The sequence below is a fragment of the Lepidochelys kempii genome, chromosome 12, assembly GCF_965140265.1.
Source record: "Lepidochelys kempii isolate rLepKem1 chromosome 12, rLepKem1.hap2, whole genome shotgun sequence".
Taxonomy (NCBI): domain Eukaryota; kingdom Metazoa; phylum Chordata; order Testudines; family Cheloniidae; genus Lepidochelys; species Lepidochelys kempii.
Genome location: NC_133267.1, coordinates 16,367,300 through 16,393,375, shown reverse-complemented (window position 1 = coordinate 16,393,375; position 26,076 = coordinate 16,367,300). Strand labels below are relative to the sequence as shown.

At 42.3% G+C, this 26,076-nt stretch overlaps 1 protein-coding gene across 3 annotated transcripts in view; it reads left to right on the top strand.

Annotated features, from left to right (window-relative positions):
• Positions 1-3,181: 3,181 nt before the first annotated feature.
• TENT4B (terminal nucleotidyltransferase 4B) overlaps positions 3,182-26,076 on the top strand; it is a 51,751-nt gene continuing 28,856 nt past the window's right edge. The window contains exon 1 of one of the 3 annotated variants that reach the window (XM_073307668.1): positions 3,182-3,888. In XM_073307668.1, coding sequence (XP_073163769.1) covers positions 3,377-3,888 — 512 coding nt within the window. In that variant the 5' untranslated portion in view covers positions 3,182-3,376. The remainder of the gene's footprint in view (positions 3,889-26,076) is intronic. The other 2 variants (XM_073307665.1, XM_073307666.1) reach the window with 2 other exon arrangements.

Sequence of the window (26,076 nt, the reverse complement as noted above, 5' to 3'; positions counted from 1 at the left end):
ACACCTCCCGGAGGCTAACTGCAGCACTGTAATCACCACGGTGTCTACACTGGCACCACAGTGCTCTACCCCCGGTGCAGAAAGCTCTACGCCTCTCATCGGGGTGGAGCGATGCATCTGCGTAGTTTCTGCGCACTAAATGGCTTGGCAGTGTGTACACCTCAGGAGTTACAGTGCTCAGAGCTGCTTTACTGCACACAAACTTGCCAGTGTAGATGGGGCCTTAGGCACATGCATAACTTTACACGTGAGTGTAAACTAAATCAATTTGGCTTCACTGTTTGCAAGATTGGGGTCTAAGCTGCAATTTGTCATTGTTATTGCTTACTGCCCTCTTATGGGTGACCTCAAATAATTTATTTTTCAATTCGGCTTGTGCCCATCTTTTTTTCTTCATCATATGTAAAGAGGCTGGAAGGAGAAGGCAACTTAACAAATAAATAAATAAATAAATCCTGCCTCTTTTTTAATTTTTTAAATAATTGAAATACCAGAAACATCAACTCAGATCTTCTGTGATTTTGTTGCAGAACTTGTTGGGGGTCTCCAAAAATGTATATTGTTAGCGCTTGTACCTTAATTAAAGGGATATTGAGTATTTAAAAATGGCTTCCTTTCACCAAGATGTGCTATGCTCAAGTCCCTACACTAGCTCCCAATCAGTTTGTGATGCCAGTTTAAAGGCCTTGGTCCTAATTTTCAAAGCAGTTAATGCATCAAGCCCCAGCTACATCAGACAAAATATTGATCACAGTAGCTGTGCTCCACTGCAATAATGTGGATTGCAAAGCCCAGGACAAAACATGAGAGCTGGGGACAAAGCATTCTCTGTTGAGGGGATCCAGCTATGGAACAATCTTTTAGAGGATATCATGTGAATCCAGAGTCTAATCATCTTTAGGAAATGTTGCAAAGCCTTCCTCTTTGAGAAAGCCTTTCCAGCGTAAGTGACATTCATAATTTAAACACCCCTTTTATCCCAGACCTCTCACAGCCTTCCCACCAAAAACAAAAAAACCCAAAACCTAACCCAAGCAGAGATCTGAGGGAGAAGTGCCAGTAATTCCATTAAACATCTGATGAAGTGAGCTGTAGCTCACGAAAGCTCATGCTCAAATAAATTGGTTAGTCTCTAAGGTGCCACAAGTACTCCTTTTCTTTTTGCGAATACGGACTAACACGGCTGTTCCTCTGAAACCCATTAAATACACTAAGGACTTTGCTACTGCTACTGATTTTATGTGGAAGGTATTCAAATACTATAATGATCAATGGTAGTATGAAATTCTATGATAGATATTAAGTAAAAAACAAAAACATACAGTTAAGTCTAAGTAAAAACCCTTTCTCCTTCTAATTGCTCAATTTTCATTCTCTTGGCTTTGTGATATTTCTCTCTAATTCTCCAGTCTTTATAGGCCAAGAGAAATTTGGCATCCTAACCATCTTTTAGCCCCCCCCAAACATCTGTAGCACACTATATGTCCAAACTAGACATGTTCACAACTATGCACAGACTTTCCAATACAGTTTGGAGTAGATGCTTTAGGGACCCTATGATAGGAACTGTAGTCTAGAAAACTAGAGGGCAGTTGGTTCTTACTCCCATTCTGTTTCCCAGATTCAGTTATGCACAGCCATAATCTTACAGGTTAGACAAAACTTGAATTTCTAAAGTAAAAATAAACCAGAATAACCTCTCCAAAAAACGTTCAGGCCTTTTTATATGTCATAACAAAACAAAAAAAACCCTATTTCCCTCCCCACTTTTTTGCAGGTCACCTTTAACCCAGTCTTGCAAAGAATGATCTCCAACGAAAAATAACAACAGCAAAGGTGTGAACTCTACTCTATCTCAGGCCTTATCTATGCTAAGAAAATAATCTATTGCTAACAGGTGTCAGCAACAAGGGCAGTTGAACATGGTTTGGACCGTGAAGTAACACTTACAAGGCTTAAGTGAGGGGTCAACTTAATTGCATGGTTGGGACCATTTAATAATAACATGCCTATGCAATGCTCCCTCCCTGCAATTTAGCACTGTAATATTCTGCATCATTAATAAACTGGTTAATTTGTATGTGTTCTTCTGCATGGACTCAGAAGTTTATAGTTCACATGCCATGAGAGGGCCAGATAATTCAATTTCTACCCTCACTGCTGCTGTGTAGTCCCATTTGGCCCTGAGTTCAGATTTGTTATAGTATTTTAGGAAGTAGAAACATAGTGCTTTCAAAAATCCACCAATCTGCATGTATTTTATGGAATTTATTATAACAATTAAAGGAAAAATATAATGAAATAACTATCAAAGCACATCTTCCTGTATTATCAAGAATAGCAGGGTTATAACTCAGTAATGAGACTGGACAATAGGAAGGTAAAAGTAAATATTTTAAAAACGATTAAAAACCTTTAAAACAACAAAATACCTCTCCTTACTAATAAGGTAATCAAACTTTCTTTGTACTATTTATGCAGTTTGTTTACTTTTTACATTTCAATTCCTCTTTGTTTTTAGTCCGATTCACTTTCTCATTTTCAGACACTATTGCACACATGGCGGGGTGATATTTAAATCCAAATCAAGATCTTGATGCTGAGACTGGATCGGCCCACGTGGCCCCCGTCTGCTCAAGGAGCCCCATTGTGCAAAGAACCATTTGGGCGAATCCCAATAGTGCAAGATTAGGCACTATACCTGTTTTCACTGCAATGAAACGTTTCCTGGAGGGCTTCCTGTTCACGGAATCTGATTTGGCACCTGAACGCCCTAACAATTTCGCGGGTCTCGCGTCAGGTCGGAGGATAGTGGTTTAATGTCTGATGACTGAATACTGAGCGGCTCAAAAACACAGCCATGGGGGAGAGGCTGGGAGGGCAGGGGGCCCGGGGTCGGGGGAGAATGGGGGTCGGGGGTAGCGATGGCCTTGCGAGAATGGGGTGAGGGAATGGGAGAATCAACGGGGCTAGGCGCATGAAGATGGGCAGAGCGAAGAGCACCAGGCGGGAGAGGGGAGAGTTGGGGGACGAGGGCTGGGAGGCTGGAGAGTGAGGCGGCAGGGGGGACACAGCCCAGCTTGCTGGAAGGGGGTTTCACGTACTGGAGGGCCCACGAATAACGCAGCTCCCCGCCCCTTGCGGCCGCCACCGCCTCCCCTTTATTACGCGCGGCCCGCAGGCTTGGGGCCCAGGCGGGCCCCGCCTCGCTCGCCGCGAGGGGCGGGGGCTGTGTGGAGCGCAGGCAGGCAGCAGGCAGGCGCAGAGCTGCCTTTCCATAGGAGCCGCCATTAGCGCTGGGACCCGGTGACAGGGTCTTGGCGACGGCGGCCGGCGCGGAGCGGGAGCGGAGGCAGCCGGGGTTGGTCCCCGTTTGATGGATCCCCGGATCGCCTGGTTCCAGCCAGAGCAGCTCGGCCCCTCGAACCGCCTGTGGATGCAGATCTGGGAGACCACGCAGGGGGTCCGCAACCTGTACTTCCAGCAGCAGCGGCTGCAGAGCGCTCCCGCCGGGGTGGGCCCGGCCTCCCCGCCCGGCATGTACCGCGTCCCCCGGATCGACCCCCAGCCCGACTTCCTGCCGCTCGAGAACGCCAACAACCAGCACAACCACAGCCGCCACCAGGCCCCGCCGCCCCCGGGGCCCACCGCCTGGGCCCGGCCTGCACGGGGGGAGCCGCCCGCCGCCTCGGCCTCGGCCGCCGGCAACAAGAGGAAACGTGACAACAAGGCCAGCACCTTCGGGCTCAACTACACCATCCTCCTGGGGCCCCCCGAGCAGAGCGGGGCCCCCGCCCCGGGGGACGGGCCGGCCGCCAGCGACCAGGCCCAGCCGCTCTTCACCGACACCCCTTGGAAGGGGAGGAACTACAGCCCGGGAGTCGTGGGGTAAGCGCCCCGGCGGGGCCCTGTGGGGAGCGGGGCAGGGGGCGATACGGAGCAACTGGGGTGGGGGAGGCCTAGGGGATCCCAAGGGGGCGGAGGGCCCCGCAGGGCCAGGGAAACACCGCACACGTGAGGAGAAGCGACCCGTGTGGGGCCCAGCCGGCCGGCTCTGTGGGGCATCTGCTCCCATGGCGCCGCCTCTCCTTGCCCTGACGGGACGCACATGGGGTGGGAGGGAGAGCAGAGCATGCTCAGTCCCCATCTCCCGCTGTCACAGACACACATCTGTGGGGGTGGGGTGGGGCCTGTTGCAGGCCCTCCTGCTGTCATTGCACAGACACCCATATTGGGGGGGGAGGGGGCACGACTGTTCTATAACCACCTTCTACTGTCACACATCAGGAGCATCTTTCACAGGCATTGCTTCTTGCTGCCGTTGCACAGATGCACGCTCACATGGGAGAGGAAGGGGAGGCATGTTACCTACTCTGGCATCTTCTCTTGCTGTCATTGCCCAGAGGCAATCTCACATTTGGGGGAAGGAAGAGTTATTTCAAAGGCATTTCCTCTTGATCTGTTTTCTCTTACATGCCATGGCAATAGGCTTGTTAGAAATATCTGAGAGAATTATACAAGGAAAAGTGGAGGGGTATATTGCACAACCAACATGCTATACACCAATGAGCAGGAGTCATTGCCTTTTCTGCTCCCAGACATATGCAGGATAGGACTTTTGGGAAGCATATTGTAGATGTGAGGTTAAGGACCCTAGTGGATGGAAACCTTCTAATTTGATTGCAGACATTAGCAGGGGATAGTATCTAATTTCAGAGTATGTAAAGAAAATCTTCAATTACAGCAAAACGTATGCAGTTCTGGAAATGCCCAGGGAGGTGTCTGTATGAATACTAATGTTGCAGACACGCCTATATGCAGGAGAGAAGGATCACCTTGCAGACTCTTCTTGTTGTCACTGCATGCACTCGTGTTGTGGGTTTCACCCTTGGTTTAATTAATGAATGTCTGCAAAGCACTTTGGAGATGGGCGGGGGGAAGGGAAGCTTTAGTATATACATGTTTATTATTTGTAGAAAAGCCCTTCCTAATGTCAGTGTGAGTGCACATACACATGGGAGGGGTGAGGCATATTTCTTAGACATCACCTGTTGTGCGTATGGTACATGGTGGGGAAACTGTGAAACAGCCTGCCGTTGCATGCATGTATGTACACTCGCACCAAGGAGATGAGCATGTTTCTCAGAGTTCTGATTCTTCACATATCTTCTACTAAATGTGAACATGTATTCAAATCCACTTGGTGAGACATTTTGCACCAACCTCTTGCTCTGATTGCTTTTATGTCCTGTTGTATTAATACATCGGTCCATGTACTTCACAGACCTTTCCTTCTGACACTGAATATACTTACACAGAGAGTATATTTTGCTGAGGTCTGATGGTACAGATACAAGAATGTCATTTCTGCAGTGCTCTCCAGCTGACACTGTTTCCCTCTCTGAGAGGCAGAACACACAATCTGGGGGAATGTCCGTGTGTGGTTTATATAGACTTCTTCTAACTCTGTGTAGTGTGCATCTGGATGTCTTGTATAAATTGCCTTCTATGCTGTATATGTATACTTGGTACTCTGTCTAACACAGCCCTCACCATCTGGTGATGGGTGAACATATGGTGGGTGGGGTAGATGAACAAACATCACCTGCTGTCACATTCCCATTTTCTATATGAAGGTGACAGTATTTGCATAGATCCACCTAATGTTGTATGTGTGGGTTTAGGGTGAGAGATCTGGGGAGAACCACTTGAACACTTTTTACTTCACGCACCCATTCACATACTCTCTTAATGGAGATTGTATGGTGATGGATGGCTTCTTCTTCTTCTTCTTCTTTTTTTTTTTAGCTTGTATGTTGCAAAATATAGCATGTGACTTTGGATAATTGTCTTTGTAGTTAGTTGCAAGATAGGAGCATGTCAGTTGGGGAGTGTCTTTGGCTAGTTCAGCGATTTCCCTATTTCAGGTTTCAGAGTAACAGCTGTGTTAGTCTGTATTCGCAAAAAGAAAAGGAGTACTTGTGGCACCTTAGAGACTAACAAATTTGTTTGAGCATAAGCTTTCGTGAGCTACAGCTGCATCTGATGAGGTGAGCTGTAGCACATGAAAGCTTATGCTCAAATAAATTTGTTAGTCTCTAAGGTGCCACAAGTACTCCTTTTCTTTTTCCCTATTTCAGTTCTTTGCACAAAGTGAGGTTTGGTTGCATGGTTCATGTGCTGGATGTGATGTGAATGGCTTTTCCTGAGGCCAAGTTGCACTTACTTTGAGCAGCCAGCTGTTGAGCTCAGGTGTCTTCCAGAGGCTTATTGAGATGGGCCTATATTTTCAGAAATTACTAGTGCTTTTAGGTAGCTCTATTTTTGTGTGCCCATCTTGAAATGTCTCAAAGGACCCTGATTTTCAGAAAGTGGTGAGCATTTGCCTTTTCAAAATTTCAGGGTGTCTCAAGTTGGGCACCTAATATTGCTGGTCACTTCAGAAAATAATAACTGTGTAACCAGAGGCTTCCTACTCTCCTATCAATTCTTGTATTGCCCTCTACTTCTAATTTTAGGCTATTTAGTTAAAATTTTACACTGTAAGGGATCCTGTTTAAAGTTCTGCAGTCCTTACAGAATGAAATCTTCCATAACTGTTGTGAAGAGTTTTAAGTGCTGGATAGTTTTAGCTGGGAATGGACAGTTTTTTAAAAATTATTATTAAATTACTTGGTCAGAACGTGTCAAATGCTTAATTTTGGAAAATAGCTTTCTTTGCGTTTATTTTCTGCTCTGTCATATGTTTAGTTTGAGATGGGAGGGTTTTTTAAAAATATTTTTCTGCTTGTAAATCCAATGTAACTTTTCCCACTATTGAAGATCCAGAAAACAATGGATGAGCTTCAGTGAGATATAAGGAAGTTATTACTTAGGCCTCATGGGTGACATCAATCATAAGAGCAGAGCTCCAGTTGGATAATCGGTGTCACCAGAACCCCCAGATGGAAGTAATGTAACTGCAACTCAGTGCAGATTGTACTTTTTGCTATATGAATTAGGAGAGTTAGTTGGTTTACAATTTAATTGCTAACTAGATCAAAGGTGTTTTAGTTGCTGTCAGGGATTTAAGGAGATGCTGTCAGAGGTATACAGGCTCCATGTTGAACCTGTCCTAAAAATAATTCTTTGTACAAAAGGGTTCCAAGATTGAAAAAAATCACAGTTTCTTATTTTAGCAAAGATAACTCCAGTCAAAGCCTGGCCATTGGGTTTGCTTGTGATTATGGTACACAAATTATTGACATGAAATTAGAAAAGCCCTGACATTGATGTTCTAAAAAAGTATATGTAATTTGAAGGTTTCTGTGTATTTTTCACTTTTGTGTTAGTTTACTTAGTGTGAAGTTATGGAATACATAATCATAATTTTCAGAAAGATTAGATCTGAGTTATTTCCAAAACTCCTTTACTTACACAGTTACCACAGTTGCAATGTGATATTTACATTCCTGATGGGGTGATAACAATTGCATGTGTAACTGTTTGTGCAAAATGGGTGTACAAGTGTGAATACAAACAAACACGTATGGATCTAGGGTTTCAACATTCTGAAAATCAGGTCCATAGTTCTTACCTTCAAGGACAGTATGGGTAGACACTTAATAGTATGTAATAGTGATCACTGAAGTTTAAAAGGCTAAATTAAATTAAACACACATGTTGAAATATTGACAATACTTTGGTACACATATTGTTTATCTCTTAGACAGTCATCATGTTCCATCAGGTATATCTGTGTTTCTGTTTTGATCTTGGATTTGGGTTGAGAAACATAATATTTGTGTTAAAATGTTTTACAGATGTAGTGAGTTTAAATGAATATTAAAATGATACACTTGTGACCTGTAATATTAAGATTCAGAAATTATTGTGGTGTGTCTTCAGTGTACATAATTTCATACAATTTTTTGCATTATCAAGGCTTAAATATTAAGCATTCAAAAGTTAGTCAATTCTAAAAGTTAATGCTGCTCTTGCAGGGTTAAGTGAGCTGTAGTATGCATTCTGAGGTATATGGTATATGTTGCTAATAAACAATAATATATTAAAGCTTGCATTTATCAAAGATAAAGGGAATAGAAAATATCACATGGCCACATTCTTTTATTCGTATTTTCTATGCTCTGGAATCCTTAATTTGGCAATTTCCTAACTGATCCTGTAAATTTCTTGACATTAAAGTGACCTGTGAAATTAACAAGTTGCTTTACACCAAAGATTTACCTTGCATATCTTATCTGCTTTTCAGACTTTGCCAATGGTGATGTTAAAAAGAATAAAATCAAAAACCCGATTGAAAAGTTGTAATCCATATATGTGTGAGATTAGTGGCATATACTTGATACTGGCAAAGACTACTTAAATGAATTTGCTTTGCCACAGTACCCTTAGCAGAGTAGTATATTGTTTTGAGCTATAGTGGCAAAATAGCACTAAAGTAATCTTGGTGATATATATCTTTTTAAAGTATGAAGAAAATTAGATATATGTTTTGTAGATTTCAGTGAGTTCTAATCAAGACAAGCTAAATCTGGAGTTTCTGGCTTATACAGTCTTAAGTGTTTAAAAAAACCACACATTGAAACATATGAGAAGTGTATTTTCCTATGTTAGCATAACTGAAATGTCTCCGCCAACATTTCAGATGCAAAAGAATGGGGGGAGGGAATTAGACTGATCATGGAATTCATTCTGAATTTCAGAGGCTGCTACCACACTGGCGTTCAGTGAAGCCGGTAAAATGTTTACAAAATGAATCTTCTCATCCTTCTAATTCAGTATCTGATGTTATAATACAATGGCATAAGAACTAAGGCAGAGAAAGTAAACGTCTGAGTTGGGCAGAACTGTTAGAGCATATTATACCCATGCTCTACTCTAGATTGACTGAAAATACACTTCTGGATGAAATACAAGTAGCTGGTCTCTATGTATGGTTTAGACTTAAAAAGATAGTGCTCTGTTACAAACGCTGCTCAGTAATGTTTCTCAAAGCTGAAGATTGTGAGCCAAATTTGGACTTCCTCAGTAGCTGTTCTGCGCCTTCAGAATTCACTCTATTCTAAATTCATATAACCCCAAGAGTGGCCACATTTGAGAATGTCTTGCAAGACACATCTTTGTCCAGGCTTTCCACACTCAGTTCTGAAGTTTTGGATGCTTAGTTGACTGGTTAGCTTTTTCCTTTTACACACCAGAGGTTTATGGTGTGTTGCAGGCCTCACCCCACCTATGACTCCTCAGTTGTCTCTCAGCTGATGGTATGAGGGTAGGGACCAGGTACTAGCTTGAAAATCACCTAGTCCTCATAAAAACCAGCAAGTAGCTAAACTGAGGTGGCAAATCGCAGGGAGTAGGATGGGTCCTGCAGGAGTCCCAGGATCAAAGGAAAGAACCCAGTTCATGATTCTCAGGTGGATGGCCTAAAGAGCGTAATCCCACAGGGAGCAGGCTAGAAGGGAACAGAGCAGCTCATCCTCATTCCCAGGCAGACAGCATGCAGAGTGTAATCCTGTTGGGAGTAGATCCGTGAAGAGATACTGCATCAAGGGGAAAAACACATTTGATATATTGAATGTATTGTTTGTTTTGGGCAAATAAAACTGAAGCTGTGAAGAGAAGAGAAGTGAAATTTTGTTGCTGGAGAATGTTCTTAGGTGCACAAGCCAGTGAGTTATATGGCGTATTTGTTCTTTGTTTGGAAATGTTAATGGCTTTCAATTTAAATGATGTTAAATGCAGTCAGGTAAAATGGAGAGTGACATGAAAATGTGAAGCATAGTAACACTATTAAAAGGGAATAGAATCATAGAATATCAGGGTTGGAAGGGGCCTCAGGAGGTCATCTAGTCCAACCCCTTGCTCAAAGCAGGACCAATCCCCAATTAAATCATCCCAGCCAGGGCTTTGTCAAGCCTGACCTTAAAAACTTCTAAGGAAGGAGATTCTACCACCTCCCTAGGTAATGCATTCCAGTGTTTTTCCACCCTCCTAGTGGAAAAAGTTTTTCCTAATATCCAACCTAAACCTCCCCCACTGCAACTTGAGACCATTAGTCCTTGTCCTGTCCTCTTCTACCACTGAGAATAGTCTAGAACCATCCTCTCTGGAACCACCTCTCAGGTAGTTAAAAGCAGCTATCAAATCCCCTCTCATTCTTCTCTTCTGCAGACTAAACAATCCCAGTTCCCTCAGCCTCTCCTCATAAGTCATGTGTTCCAGACCCCTAATCATTTTTGTTGCCCTTCGCTGGACTCTCTCCAATTTATCCACATCCTTCTTGTAGTGCGGGGCCCAAAACTGGACACAGTACTCCAGATGAGGCCTCACCAATGTCGAATAGAGGGGAACGATCACGTCCCTCGATCTGCTCGCTATGCCCCTACTTATACATCCCAAAATGCCATTGGCCTTCTTGGCAACAAGGGCACACTGTTGACTCATATCCAGCTTCTCGTCCACTGTCACCCCTAGGTCCTTTTCCGCAGAACTGCTGCCTAGCTATTCGGTCCCTAGTCTGTAGCTGTGCATTGGGTTCTTCCGTCCTAAGTGCAGGACCTTGCACTTATCCTTATTGAACCTCATCAGATTTCTTTTGGCCCAATCCTCCAATTTGTCTAGGTCCCTCTGTATCCTATCCCTGCCCTCCAGCGTATCAACCACTCCTCCCACTTTAGTATCATCCGCAAATTTGCTGAGAGTGCAATCCACACCATCCTCCAGATCATTTATGAAGATATTGAACAAAACCGGCCCCAGGACCGACCCCTGGGGCACTCCACTTGACACCGGCTGCCAACTAGACATGGAGCCATTGATCACTACCCGTTGAGCCCGACAATCTAGCCAACTTTCTACCCACCTTATAGTGCATTCATCCAGCCCGTACTTCTTTAACTTGCTGACAAGAATACTGTGGGAGACCGTGTCAAAAGCTTTGCTAAAGTCAAGAAACAATACATCCACTGCTTTCCCTTCATCCACAGAACCAGTAATCTCATCATAGAAGGTGATTAGATTAGTCAGGCATGACCTTCCCTTGGTGAATCCATGCTGACTGTTCCTGATCACTTTCCTCTGATGTAAGTGCTTCAGGATTGATTCCTTGAGGACCTGCTCCATGATTTTTCCGGGGACTGAGGTGAGGCTGACTGGCCTGTAGTTCCCAGGATCCTCCTTCTTCCCTTTTTTAAAGATTGGCACTACATTAGCCTTTTTCCAGTCATCTGGGACTTCCCCCGTTCTCCACGAGTTTTCAAAGATAATGGCCAATGGCTCTGCAATCACAGCCACCAATTCCTTTAGCGCTCTCGGATGCAACTCGTCTGGCCCCATGGATTTGTGCACGTCCAGCTTTTCTTAATAGTCCCTAACCACCTCTTTCTTCACAGAGGGCTGGCCATCTACTCCCCATGTTGTGATGCCCAGCGCAGCAATCTGGGAGCTGTCCTTGTTAGTGAAGACAGAGGCAAAAAAAGCATTTTTTTTAGCTCTAGACCATAGAAGAAATGATGATTAGAATTCAGACCTTCCTGCTTTCTGTCATAACTGGATAACCCCATCACTGCTGTACTAAAGGATATACCCCAAAATCCCCATAGATGAAGGAATTTTGAACATCTGGTGACATAATTTATGATCCATGATTTCAGAAGATTACTTTGGAAGTTCATTATTATTTATTTTTTGTAGGTGTGCATCCTTTCTTTAGGAAAGGTGACCAGAAGGCTTACAAACTGAATAGTGGGTAGGTGGCTATGATGGCATCATTGATCATAAACAGTTCCATATCTTGTGCAGCTAACGTTTTTAACCAGATGACTTAAAAAGTTGTTGGTGATTAAACATGGTTTGATGTTGGATTAGCTTGCATGTTAGAGGTTTGGAAGTCCTTCATTTTTAGTAGAAAACAAAAATTGTAATAACTTAAAAACCTGTAAACTTTTACAGGTAACTAACTGTTTTTCTCAAATTAAAAGCAGTTGCATTGTTTTGCTGAATGTGTGGAGAAATTGATTTCATAATATGAAAGTTGCAGTTGAATGTACTGCATATGTTTTAATATATGAGAATAAATTGTTTAAACAAATCCACAAGAAATAATTTGAGCTTCGTAGGAAGGCCTCATCCATTTTTGGTAACCTGACAAATATGTATTAAAACGTGAAAATGATGGTGAGGGAAAAGAGCAAGAATGTGTCTGGGTCACAAATCCTTTTCCTTTATACATCTGACAAGATCCACCATCACTTTTGATTTTGTCGCTTCACTGCTATTGGAATTAAAGTGAATTATAGCTTGTTTTGACTGTGTAGATGTCTCAGGGCTTGCCTACACATACAGCACTGCAGCAGCGCAGCTTCACCAGTGCTGCTGTAGGACTTCACTGAAGATACTGCTGTGCCAACAGGAGAGCATCTCCTCTTGGCCTGGTTAATCCACGGGGGAGGTAGGTCGGTATAACTATGTCACTCAGGGGAGTGGATTTTTCACACCCCTAGTGATGTTGTTATACTGATGTAAGTTTTATAGTGTAGACCTGGCCTCAGTCTATTAACTGTCTTTGCAGGAAGTCAAAATCAGAGTTTTGCTCATAACCTCAAGAGGCATGTGGTGGTGGTTCCTCTATTTCAAGAAATGAGATAAAACAATTATGCTTTGGGGCAGGATTCAAAATGTAATGCTAAAGGCAGTTTGAGAGACCTTTTTGAAGTATACTGTAAATATTATATAACAATTTTTTTTGGACATGCAAAATCTTGGAGTGCCAAAATGTTCAACATGTTTATATGGATGACTAAAGGGGACTCTGAGAGCCCTGCAGGTTTCTACATATGCAAAGAAACCATGGTGTTTTTTTGTTGTTGTTGTTCTTGTGAAAAAGTACTTACTTTTTATTTCTGTTTTCATGACTTAGGCATTTCATCCCCTGGGGATGGTTCTAGGTAAGTGGTGTCTTAGTCTAAAAGAACAACAAAACACCAGGCATTACTTTGTTCTTTTTTCAAATAAACTTTTACATATTAAGCAGTGTTTTAAGGGCACCGCTCTTGTGTACTTTGGTGATTCCTCAGACTTCTAAGTGTGGACTTTTTTTTTTTTTTTTTTTCCATAGCAATATATGGTCTGGAAAGGGGTTTTAGGATCTTCATTCCTTGAATCCCTTCACCCTGAATCCTCTCTTACTATCATGTTAGGACTGTATCTTTGTCCTAGTTTTCATATGGCACATTAAGACAAAGTCCAGCTCAAAGCCTGTCATATAATTTCAAACCCAGGCAGCTAAATTAAAATGTACGAACAGGCATACTAATTGCTAAAAATTAAAAATTACCTGATCTTTTTTTAAAGAAAAAGAAACCACTGAAAAATAATTTAACCCATAATCATGTAATATTTAACTCCTATTTAGTTTAGAAATAATAAGGTAAAAGTCAGGACTCACTGGTTCAACTCTGAAGCCTTTTTTAAAGGCATCTAGTAAATTTTAGGAAGATGTACATGTGATTTTTTTTTTAACTGACAAAACATGCAGTTTTGTAATATTTCATACTTGTTTTTAAATGCTTCTTATCCTCCTAATTAACAGAACGAGAATAAATCTTGACTTTTCAACATTGGATAGTTAAATGTGTTCAAAAACAACTAGTGTGCCAAAAAACTGTAGAGTTGGCTTTGATGTTAGCTTTTGTTTACATATGCACATGGTATAGAACTCCTAGCTGTAAGACAACAAAATGAAGACCCTTTATTATATTTAAAAAGCATTATAATAACACCACTTTCTTGTTCTTAATGTGAAAACTGTTGGAGAGCATGTTTTAAATGCATGATGGGTTCTTAAATTAGATAAAGTCTTGTAATCTTAGATGACATGTCTCAAGTAAGAGACAAGGTGATGAGGTAATATCTTTTGTTGGACTAACTTCTGTTGGTGAGAGAGACAAGCTTTCGAGCTTACACAGAGCTCTTCATCCGATCTAGGAAACATACTCCGAGTGTCACAGCTAAATACAGGATGGAACAGTCTCTCTAATATCCTGGGACCTACGTGGCTACAACAGCAGTGCATACATGTCTAACGTAAGTTGGCTGCAGGGAAGGGGAATTTTGTCGTGCCTGAAAATGGTTTTCTTCTGATTTATTTGCATGTTGCTCTGATTTATTGATTAATCTGCATGGTTTAATGTGTCTCTCCTTGGGAGGGTGGGAGGATATCCTGATGACCAGGAGTGCCGCCTTGGCATCCTTTCTCAAGTTAAATAATTTTACAGGAGGAGCAACTTAGACCTTAAATCATCTTGAAACTTGAACCTCCAGTAGCAATCTTTCCCAAGAATACCATGACTCTTCTCACCTTAGAACAGGGTAGATACCCGGACTGAGGCAGAGGAACTCCTACTCCTTAAGGTAGCATTCCTCCGGTTCAGTACAGGAGTACTAGCACTTACACCATCTGTAGTTACCATAAATGTTGTATATTGCTGGGCCATGGTCATGCAGGAGCCTTTGCCCCCGAAAGGTGCTTTCTGGTGACCTAGATGTTAATCCTGTTAGTAAATACATAGCCTGATTAGAGTGAATCTTTAATCCATGGTTTACTGATCACTCTGACCACCCAAGACGTTTCCCTTGGTGCAGTCAAGTGAGCCCTAATGCTTCTGGTACAGGAAAGCCCTTGCTTGGGCAAGGTCACTTTTTAAAACTTGTCACTAGCTTTCGAATCCTTTATGGAGGCTTTAGAAGCAGCCAGTGCTTTCTTGGATGTTTCAAACAAAACACAGTCTATCTTTCTGAACTCTGTAGATGTGTGTGCAACAAATTATCATATACGTGTATCGAGACAACAATTTTGTTTTCTTTCTATGGTTGGTCTAAAATTGATACATAAATTATCTCTGAAAACTGTGTTTAGTTTTCACATGAACTTGGACCTTTATGGTAGAATGACTTTATCCTTGTAGAGTCAGATACTTTTGGTTAACTGAAAATGCATGAAGGTTACTAAAGTACTGAACTCAACCTAATGCAATGGGGAAAACCGTCTTAAGCTGAATAATGATAGAGTGTTGGGTCAACATTTGAGCTAGGCTTAAAACCACTGGATGTACAGCTGGATTTTTCTCTAATTATTTCTCAGGTGTTTTAGTTGGACTGTTGAATTAATGTATTTCGGTGTCTATGCAGAAAACCTCTTATTGACTTAGCTTGATGTTTACTTTGTGGTTTGAACTTCAGTATCTGTTCTTATGGGAAACTTTCTCCCTTGGTATACCTGTTGTGCAACTTGGGCTCCTGCTGCTGCTGCATGACACTACATGCAGTCATCAAGGGCAGAGCCCCACTCTGTTCCTTCTTTCTGCCTGTGATTTTTGTCTCATCTATACCAGAATAGTTATTTCTCTCAACCTTTGTGAACTGTATGTAGTTAGTCTGGTCTTTAGCGTTAAGATAGTAAGTTTTAGCTGTATAAAAATAATTTAAATAATTTTTTTTGGATTTGATTTCCTCTTTTGGAGTTTTCTATTCAAGGTATACCCTGGTCACTGGGTTTCAAGCCTTCTTGCTTCAGTCATGTGCTAGCGAGCGACAGGCACAATAAATGCCTGAAGTGCTTGGGGGAAGCACATGAAGGACCAGTACCATATTTGCAGGGAGTTCAAGCCTTGGACGAAGAAGGGTAGAGAGGATAGGCTGAAATTCCAGCTGGTGGAGGTGATGCTCCAGCTACTCTTGGAGCCATCCTGATCTGACTCTATGCCAAGTACTGTGGCTTCAGTGAGAAGTGATCTCCAGCTTTAGTGGAATTCCAGTACTGTTTTCCCTTGTCTGAAGAGAGGAAGACATACAAAGCTTCCAGAGGGGCATTGGCCAGGGCAAGGTCTCCATCCTCCAAGTCTGGTAAGAGGGTTGAGGGAGTTGAGAAGAGTGCACCTGAAACCTAACCACTCCTCCAAATTGGTGCCAAAGCCTAGTTGGCTCTGGTTCTGCAAGGGGCACTGGCTCAAGCTCGGTCCTGGAGGCAGCACTGTCAACTTTTTTGGCACCACAGCAAGAGACCGACTTGGTGCCAATTGCCCCGGACGCATTTGTGGCAGAAAGAAACCTGCTCTCCCTCTTGGTGCAGGTGTATCCTTCCTTACAGGAGTCTGGTCCCTCAGGACTGCTGCCACTTATGCCTGCAATTCAGCCTCCTGTACCACAGGAGGACAGGAAGCTCCTCGGTACTATCAAAGGGAAACCTGATCACTCCCATCACCCAAGACATTGCCCTTGGTGCCTTTGTGGTGGCATTACTCCATTAAATGCCAGGCTCTCAGCACCAATCCCTGGCACTCACTGGATCAGTCCTGCTGTTGTCAGAGGAAGGGGAACCTTGTTGTTGGACTCAGAGGTGGGATCTTACGTATCACAACTGCAAAGCAGGACCCACTGGTCTCCATACAGATTCTCTCTTCCCACTGTGACGCTTCAAGGGACCTGCCATGGGAATGTGTCCAGAACAATGGTGCCCTGCTCCATATCAGTGTTCATTTTGGAACTCTTAGGGTTTCCCCCCAGCTTCCAGATCTTTCCCACATCATGCATACTCAGTGCCCTCATCTAGATGGGCTTAGTCTACACACTGAGAAGCTCTGTCCACACCGTTTACCACACAATTGCTACTGGCAGCACACAGACATTATCACTGCTGTTGAAGTTGCACTTGATCAGTCCAAGTGTAAATTGTTACATCTCTCAGTACTGTGCCAACTTGTGGATGTAATTGCTGGTTGAACTGCTTCAGCAGTACACTTGCCCGATCCAGTGCAATCTCTCAACGCTCTTGCTTATCCTTCAGTTACAGATTTGGAGGCTTAGAGTACTGGTTCTATCCCATGTCAAGATGACTGCACACAGGCTGAAGAGCAACTGAGGTGGTATTTGGCTGGTCTGTCTTCTGCTCAGCTATCTGCACTAGCTCCTGAGCCCCCAGAGCAGCAGAGGACGAATGGAATGAAAATGATAACTTGTTTGTCTCATGGCATATCAGCTGCAGGGGGGGGAAAAGGGCAAAAACCCAAAGGTTGGTTGGTTAGACATGCACAAATTTTCCAAAGTGTGCGTATTTTATTAAGGTTGCCACAGCTTTCCACTCACTACTTCCAATAGCATCTGAGACCTGAAAAAGAGTAGAAATAGATCACTAACACTACAGTGAGTAACAAAGCTTGCACTCATCTACCGTCTTACTCCTCCCCAAGAAGAAGTACATCTCCCCCTTTCTCCCCATGTCCCAACTGCCTTCAGGGGAAAGGGAAGAGCAATCTTCAGTCCAACCATAAAACCAGAATGGAGAAAAAATAATTGTTATTGAATAAATGAGTGAAATGGAGCATCTTATCTTCTCAAAGCACTGGTGCCTTTGTATTGGCAGTGGTCACCAGATCTTCATGTCCAGATGTGGTCCAGCAGTTTGAACAGATGTGTATGACTTGTTCCTTGTGCACCTGCAACTGTGAGAGTGCAGGAGAGTATATCCCATGACTTTCAGTGCACGTGTGTTTCTCCCCTTGCAGGATAGAAAATCGTGAAGCACCTGTTGGAATAAATAAATAAATGTGAACAGGTGCAATAAGTTTTAGTTTATCGCTGTGTCTACTTTAGGGAGGCTATTGTGGGAAAATACACAGATCTTGCCTACAGATTCCAGGGTTGCTGAATGTGGATATGATGTGCATATCTGTAATACAGACAAACTGCATTGGTGCAAGTTGCAAAAATACAGTTCTCTGCTATCTGTTTTTATATATATTTTCTAATGTGGCTAGCATAGTGGCGCTGAAGTGTTGTCAGATGATTAAGAAGAGGAAAATAATCTTTGCTTTGAGATTAGATTTTAGAGAGGATCGGCTGACTTTACCTGTTATGTATTAACATTGTAAAGTATGTCTAAATAGAGCACTGGATGCAAATAATATATGTATGATTAGCAGTTCTCGTGTAATAAACAGTTCCAGTGGGGCTTGTTGGTATCAGAACTTTTGCTTGTAACTTAAATTGCATGTGGTGCCTTGTTAGATTTGAAACTTCTTGTAAAATCATCTGATAGCTTTTAATCCTTTATAAAAATCTTTGACTGAACATTTTAATACAGAGAATCCAATTAGTGATTTTATAGGGACTCTTCTGTAGATCACTTTAATATTTCAAAATCTAATGCAGAAAACATTTCATAAAGCTTTGACCATTGCCTTGGTTCTCCAAGTAGCAAAACAGTATATCTGATTTTACTTGAAAAATTTTCATTGGCTACCTGTACAAATAGCTGTTAAAAGGACGTCCTACTGAAATAATTGTTTTCCTGCTAATTAAATGTGAATTATTTGTAAGTTTGCCCTAAATTTACTAAAGCTTAAAAGGATCAAAATTGCTGTGACGGTCTTAGTGCAAAGGCTGAGTCTAGTTTAACTTGCTCCACGAAGTAAATGCCATCTGATGTTTAGTTTTTTGTTGTGTAATCACAACTCAAAACAGAATTCATTAGTGAAGTTGAGACTAGCAGCATTCGTCAAACTTTTGGTCCTTATATAGCTGTAAAGCAGATCTACTACACAATCATACATGAAGCTGTTTGTTAGTATGGGACAGTATATTTTGAGGTATGACGCGCTTTAATTTATGGTAGTAACCATCAAAGCAATAGCATTTTTTAATAGCTTTGGGAAACGGGCTTTGGCATTTTAATTATGAACAGCCTAACCCCAAGACTGTAGTCACTTACTCATTTCCAGTATCCCAATAGACTAGCATATTTTTGAACAATTTTACTACAGATTCCTATCAGCAGAGATTTCACTGGTGCTACATTTGAGATCCCTTTCCTTGAGGGTAACTGGACCTCTCAAGCTAAACCAGTCATTTGTTCTTGTTTAGATATAATACATGCCAGACAGACTTTATGTACACTCTTGTGATCAATAATGAAAACACATCTATCCAGAATCTTTTTATCACTAATCTTGATAAATGGTTTTAAACCACTCCCCCCTTCCCCCCCCACTATAAATGTGGAAATGGCCACTAGAATTTCCTGGCAGAGCTAGATCATTGGAAATGGTTTGAAGGGTGTCTGTGTTCAGGCATAACTGTTGCAGCATAAACTGAAGTAATTGACAAACTGATCACTGCATTGGGTGCCTTCCTCTTGAGCCTCCAAAACAGATATCTGTAGCTTAGTAAGGGTTATTGTTGCTTTTTCTTGAAATAAGAAAAGGAGTACTTGTGGCACCTTTGAGACTAACAAATTTATTTGAGCATAAGCTTTCGTGAGCTACAGCTCACTTCATCGGATGCATCCGATGAAGTGAGCTGTAGCTCACGAAAGCTTATGCTCAGATAAATTTGTTAGTCTTGAAGGTACCACAAGTACTCCTTTTCTTTTTGCGAATACAGACTAACACAGCTGCTACTCTGAAACTTTTTCTTGAAATTTGATGGTGGTTTAAAAGAATCTCTTTAAAGGACACCGTCAGAAGTAATCCTACCCCATCCTCAATCTTGCTCTTTAAAAGAAAAATGTATATGATGTTCCATTCCACCTCCCAAAATAGGGGCAACAAAAATAACTTCCTGAGTGAGAGTTGTAATGTTACAATAGCAGTTCCTCACTTTGGTATCCCATTCTCAATACATACAAGATATAATAGACCTGCGGTGGACATAACCTCTCTAGCCTCAAGGAGTGATAGTGAGTCCTCTCTGGGCTTATATAACCACAATAAGCACAAGTACTGCTTTATCTGTACTGGTATAATTTGAAGTATAAAGGTTTGTATACTGATATATATCTATAGCTATTTTTATACTGGAAGGGAAATGAGCAATATGGGCATAAGGCACCTCCTTACCAGTATAGCTGTGTCTACATGCTGGATTCTAATTGTATAACTATTTTGGTGTAAAAAAAAAAATCTCAATCTTAACTGACAGTTTTTATACTTGTACAGAAGCTGCGTGTACTGCACGACGCCCAACTGCAAAACTACCAGGTAGTCTTCAGCTAGGATTTTTAACTGTTCCAGCTCTAGATTTGGAGAGTTGATATTTTTCAGTATCAAGGTAGATCTCTTTTAGAAAGGCATGTCAATTAATGCCCCTGTTCCCCGCCCTCTGACCGCCCCGACCCTTATCCCCACCCCTGCCCCCTGACCTCCACCCCGAACTCTCCTGGCCTCTATCCAACCCCCAGCACTGCCTGGAGCACCGGTGGCTGGCGGCACTACAGCCGCGCTGCCTGGCTGGAGCCAGCCATGCCACTGCGCAGCACCGAGCACCAGGTCAGGCTGGGCTCTGTAGCTGCACTGCCCAGGAGCTCGCAGCCCCACCACCCAGAGCATTGTGCTGGGGGTGCAGTGAGCTGAGGTGTGGGGGGGGGGAGGGGGGGGGACAGCAGGGGAGTGGCCAGCAGCTAGCCTCCTGGACCAGGAGCTCAGGGGCTGGGCAGGAGGGTCCTGCGGGCCGGATATGGTCCGCGGGCTGTAGTTTGCCCACCCTTGAGGTACGCCCATATGTTTAGGCGTGTATCTCAGATTGGAATCAAAACGTTGTGCAGTTTTCTTGTTGGCTTTGGAGAGTTAAATGTGAAAGAAGGAAGAAAATGAAGGACCAAGAAGGAAGAAAAGAAAGGACCAAAAAACACCTAATTATGGACTCCGCAATGGAATTTTTCCACTGCTGTATTGAAAGCTTTAAAGATATGTGAAGTTGCATATCATCTACCAAAGAATGTTAGCAGAAGTGATATTGTTTAGATGAAATGATTTTTAGATTTGGTGATCTGTTTTGTTTGAAACATCAGACTACAGAATAAATTTTAAATTTGACTATTGTATAATTGTTTTCTGCGACAAGACTAGTTTTTATACCCATCAAATCTGTGATTAAGGCTACGTTTTAGTCACAGGTATTTTTAGTAAAAGTCATGGACAGGTTAGGGGCAGTAAACAAAAATTCACAGCCCATGATCTGTCCATGACTTGTACTATATACTCCTGACGACAAAATCTTGGGTGCTCTGGGGCTGGGGGCGTCACGGGTGCTGGGGAGGGTCTTGGCATGGCTGGCAAGCTCCCTACCTGGCTCCACACAGCTCCCTGAGAGTGGCAGTATGTCCCTTGGCTCCAAGGCAGAGGCACAGCCGGGGGGACGCCGTGTGTTGCCCTCACCCTGAGCGCCGGCTCTGCAGCCCCCATTGGCCGGGAACTGTGGCCAACAGGAGCTGTGGGGGCAGTTTCTGTGGGTAGAGGCAGCACACAGAGCTGTCTGGCCACGCCTCTGCCTAGGACAGAGCTGAGGGACATGTCACCACTTACGGGGGAGCCCCCCAAGGTAAGTGCCGTCTGAGCCCTCACCTCCTCCTGTGCCCCTACCCCAGACCTGAGCCACCTCCCACACCCAAACTCCTGCTGCTGAGACTGGCCCAGCAGCAGCTGGTGTGGCTGGCTTAGCGGATGCCCAAGCTGCTCAGGCAGCCCCCAGGCCAGCCGCACCGGCAACTGCAGAAGTCACAGATGTCACGGAATCAGTGACCTCCGTGACAGTCTTGCAGCCTTACGTATGATTATTCAGTATTTAATAGAAATTTCTTCTTTTCAAAAAGAAAGCAAGAAAATAAGTTGTGACTTAAGTTTTAAACTCAACTCGGAAATTTTTTCTGAACTCTTTCTGGAAGAGAAAGCAAATATCTTCAAGAATAAGTTTATTCTTATCCTGTCAGTGAAAGATAAGGCTTTTGATTCACTGAAGAAATTTGCCTGCATTCTTGAGTTGAAACAATCCTGAATGTACTAAATGAAGACAACTTTCATCCTGATTGAGGCACAGCTGATTCTAAAATAGTCTGAACAGTACTTCATATCTTTTTCGGAATAAAAATGGTCCTACAGTTCATGTTTTCCCAGGAGTCTTCATTAAAACTCCAGGAATGAGACTTTAGTTCAGATTTTAATCCTGTCTCTCCTTGACACTTGCCAAATGCATACCCATCAAGCAGAATTTTTGCTTATTTTGTTCCTCTACCACTTAATTAGTTGATTTGAAAAGTTCTAAAAAATTGTGAATAATTGACTGGTTCATTTTTATGCTGTTTTGGGGGTCATACTACTTGTTCACTAATATTCATGTGATAGCCAGTATACATGAAAACATACCTGCTACAAATTTGTGAATAATGGCAGCCCCCCTCTTCTGTAGTTAAGAGAGAAATGTTCAGTAGAAAGCAGAAAACATACTGAATAACCAGTCACACACCATGAATAGTAAATAGTTCATCAGCTGTTCACTGACTATCTAGAATAACTTTCAAAGGGCTCCTAAATCAGTTAGGTACCTCCAAAAATTCTACTTGGTCTGGAAACTTAATCATCTGAACTATTAATCAAATAACATTCTGAGCTGTAAGGATTGTGAATCTCTTCTCCCCCAAAATACCATATTGTAGCCTCTAGCTTTCCCATGAAAAACTGGGTTTCCTTTTTGAGGCATCTGATTTTTCACCCATTTAAATCCATAGTAAAACTTCCTTTGATTTCAGTGGATACAGGGTTGAGCCTTTTGTAAAATCATTCTTAAAGGTACAGCTAGTATAAAAATAATTTTTTAAAAATCCTTCCTAACAAATAAATGTCCCAAGAAGGGATTTTAACAAAATTTAAAAACCTAAATTGTGTCTTTAATTGAATATAGGGTTGGCATTCAGTAACAAGGTATTTCTGCTCCTGTGGATATCACATCGCCCCTGGTTGGTTGGTTTTTGTTTTTCCTCCTTATTCTGCACCCCGAGACTTTCAACTGGTCTGCTCTTATTGAGGTCCAGAATGAGATGAGTAAATCTGAATCCGGTTACCAGATTTGCATAACTACTTGAAGCTGAAAATTGATAAGGATATGGCTATTTTCTACAAAGTCAACTTAATCTCTTAACAGGCAGGTTTGAACTTTTGCTCAGCCCCAGGATTCTGGTGAAGAAAAAATACTCCATCTATAATCCATATCTTCAGTCGTTTTTCATGAAAACAGTACAGCCCTTGATGTTCGTGCTAACTTTCACTGATCGCAGTGCTGGATTTACAGTACAATTTTAGTAATAGGTGAATTTCTAATATATGTGAATATAAATCCAATTAAAAATACAGTAAATAGTACTGTGAAGAGTGTTTTATTATGGCTATATAGCCGTTTCTTTGAAGAGAAATGTGTCTGGTTGCACCGCCCCTTCTCTGCCCCCTGCTGGAAGCACTGCCACCTGGAGAAAGAGTGGTCACCTGGAAAAGAAGAGCAGTGAGGTGAGACCACTGAACAGACTGTTTTTTGTTGTGCAGGTTAAAAAGACCAGGCATCTGTTTCTGAGTTGAATTTGAGTTGAACAACTAATTATTACTGCATTAGCAAGGGACTTGCTGCACAAGACTCCTTGCTTCCAATGAGTTTTGACAGTATAACAATTATTATTGCAGTGTAACAATTTCTTTTAAAAACAAAAACAACCAAGGCTTTGTTTTATATCCAAAGTAACTTAATGAATGAAGTGGCAATTAAATAGTAAGAAAATACTGTCATATTGCAAGAACTAATTTGTGGATACTTTTCATCTTTAAGCTAAAGATTTAGAATTCCTCTTGAGACACTTGCAAACAAATTCAGCATTCTCTTTAATAGTCCAGTTAGGGTACATCTACACTGCATGCTGAAAACACCATCCTGGCCACTATGGATGTAGAAGCCCTCTACACCAACATTTCACACACAGATGGACTACAAGCCGTCAGGAACACTATCCCCGATAATGTCACGGCAAACCTGGTGGCTGAACTTTGTGACTTTGTCCTGACCCATAACTATTTCACATTTGGGGACAATGTGTATCTTCAAATCAGCGGCACTGCTAAGGGTACCCGCATGGCCGCACAGTACGCCAACATTTTTATGGCTGACTTAGAACAACGCTTCCTCAGCTCTCTAATGCCCCTCTCGTCCCCTAATGCCCCCTTGCGCTATATTGATGACATCATCATCTGGACCCATGGAAAAGAAGCCCTTGACGAATTCCACCATGATTTCAACAATTTCCATCCCACCATCAACCTGAGCCTGGATCAGTCCACACAAGAGATCCACTTCCTGGACACTACGGCGCTAATAAGCGATGGTCACATAAACACCACCCTATACCGGAAACCTACTGACCGCTGTACTTACCTACATGCCTCCAGCTTTCACCACATGATCCATCGTCTACAGCCAAGCTCTATGATACAACCGCATTTGCTCCAACCCTTCAGACAGAAACAAACACCTACAAGATCTCTATCAAGCATTCTTACAACTACAGTACCCACCTGCTGAAGTGAAGAAACAGATTGACAGAGCCAGAAGAGTACCCAGAAGTTACCTACTACAGACAGGCCCAACAAAGAAAATAACAGAACGCCACTAGCCATCACCTTCAGCCCCCAACTAAAACCTCTCCAGCGCATCATCAAGGATCTACAACCTATCCTGAAGGACGACCCATCACTCTCACAAATCTTGGGAGACAGGCCAGTCCTTACTTACAGACAGCCCCCCAACCTGAAGCAAATACTCACCAGCAACCACACACCACACAACAGAACCACTAACCCAGGAACCTATCCTTGCAACAAAGCCCATTGCCAACTGTGTTCACATATCTATTTAGGGGACACCATCATAGGGCCTAATCACATCAGCCCCGCTATCAGAGGCTCATTCACCTGCACATCTACCAATGTGAGATATGCCATTATGTGCCAGCAATGCCCCTCTGCCATGTATGTTGGCCAGACTGGACAGTCTCTACATAAAAGAATAAATGGACACAAATCAGACGTCAGGAATTATAACATTCAAAAACCAGTCGGAGAACACTTCAATCTCTCTGGTCCCTCAATTACAGACCTAAAAATGGCAATTCTTCAATTTAAAAAAAACTTCAAAAACAGACTCCAATGAGAGACTGCTGAATTGGAATTAATTTGCAAACTGGACACCATTACATTAGGTTTGAATAAAGACTGGGAGTGGATGGGTCATTACACAAAGTAAAACTATTTCCCCATGTTTATTCCTCCCACCCCCCGCCGATTGTTCCTCACACATTCTTGTCAACTGCTGGAAATGGCCCACCTTGATTATCACTACAAAAAGCTTTTTTTTTTTCTCTCCTGCTGGTGATAGCTCACCTTACCTGATCACTCTCGTTACAGTGTGTATAGTAACACCCATTGTTTCATGTTCTCTATGTATATAAAATCTCCCCACTGTATTTTCCACTGCATGCATCTGATGAAGTGAGCTGTAGCTGACGAAAGCTTATGCTCAAATAAATTGGTTAGTCTCTAAGGTGCCTCAAGTACTCCTTTTCTTTTTGCGAATATAGACTAACACAGCTGCTACTCTGAAACCTGTCGGGAGTCCAGAGCACTTCTGACTTATGGTTGTATCCTTGTGTTACTTAATTTTCTGTCTCTTGGCTTTTTAGCTTGCACCATTAGCAGTTAGCAAAATCAGACATGCTAACGTTTTAGAGGAAAATGGGATGTGGGTATTTTTTTCATAATTTGGTTGGATAAATGACAATGTCAAACAAATACAACTACTTATAGAAGGTCCCTGATCAGGGTCAGGTGATGCATCAAACAGTTGTTGTATATAGATCAGTTGATATTCTGCATATTATTCTGTTTAATATATAGGTGTTCTTACAGAATTGTTGCTACTTGAGTTAATAGGAATGTAATGTCCATTAAGAACTATAGGAGACAAATCTGTAACAAAGTAATCTTATTTTAAAGCATGAGAACCGAACTTTGTCACTCAGTTTACTGTTTACTAATCAAGTAACTGCATTAATAGACTGCTTTTTCCCATAACCTCTGGAAACATTCAATTTATCATTTTTTTCCCCCTTTTTTAAGTTACAAACAGGAAGAGTTAAGTTATCGCGCTTTTTTTTAAAATTCTGGCAGACTGACTGTTTAACTAGCATCCTCTTCCTTTGTCACTGCAGGCTGT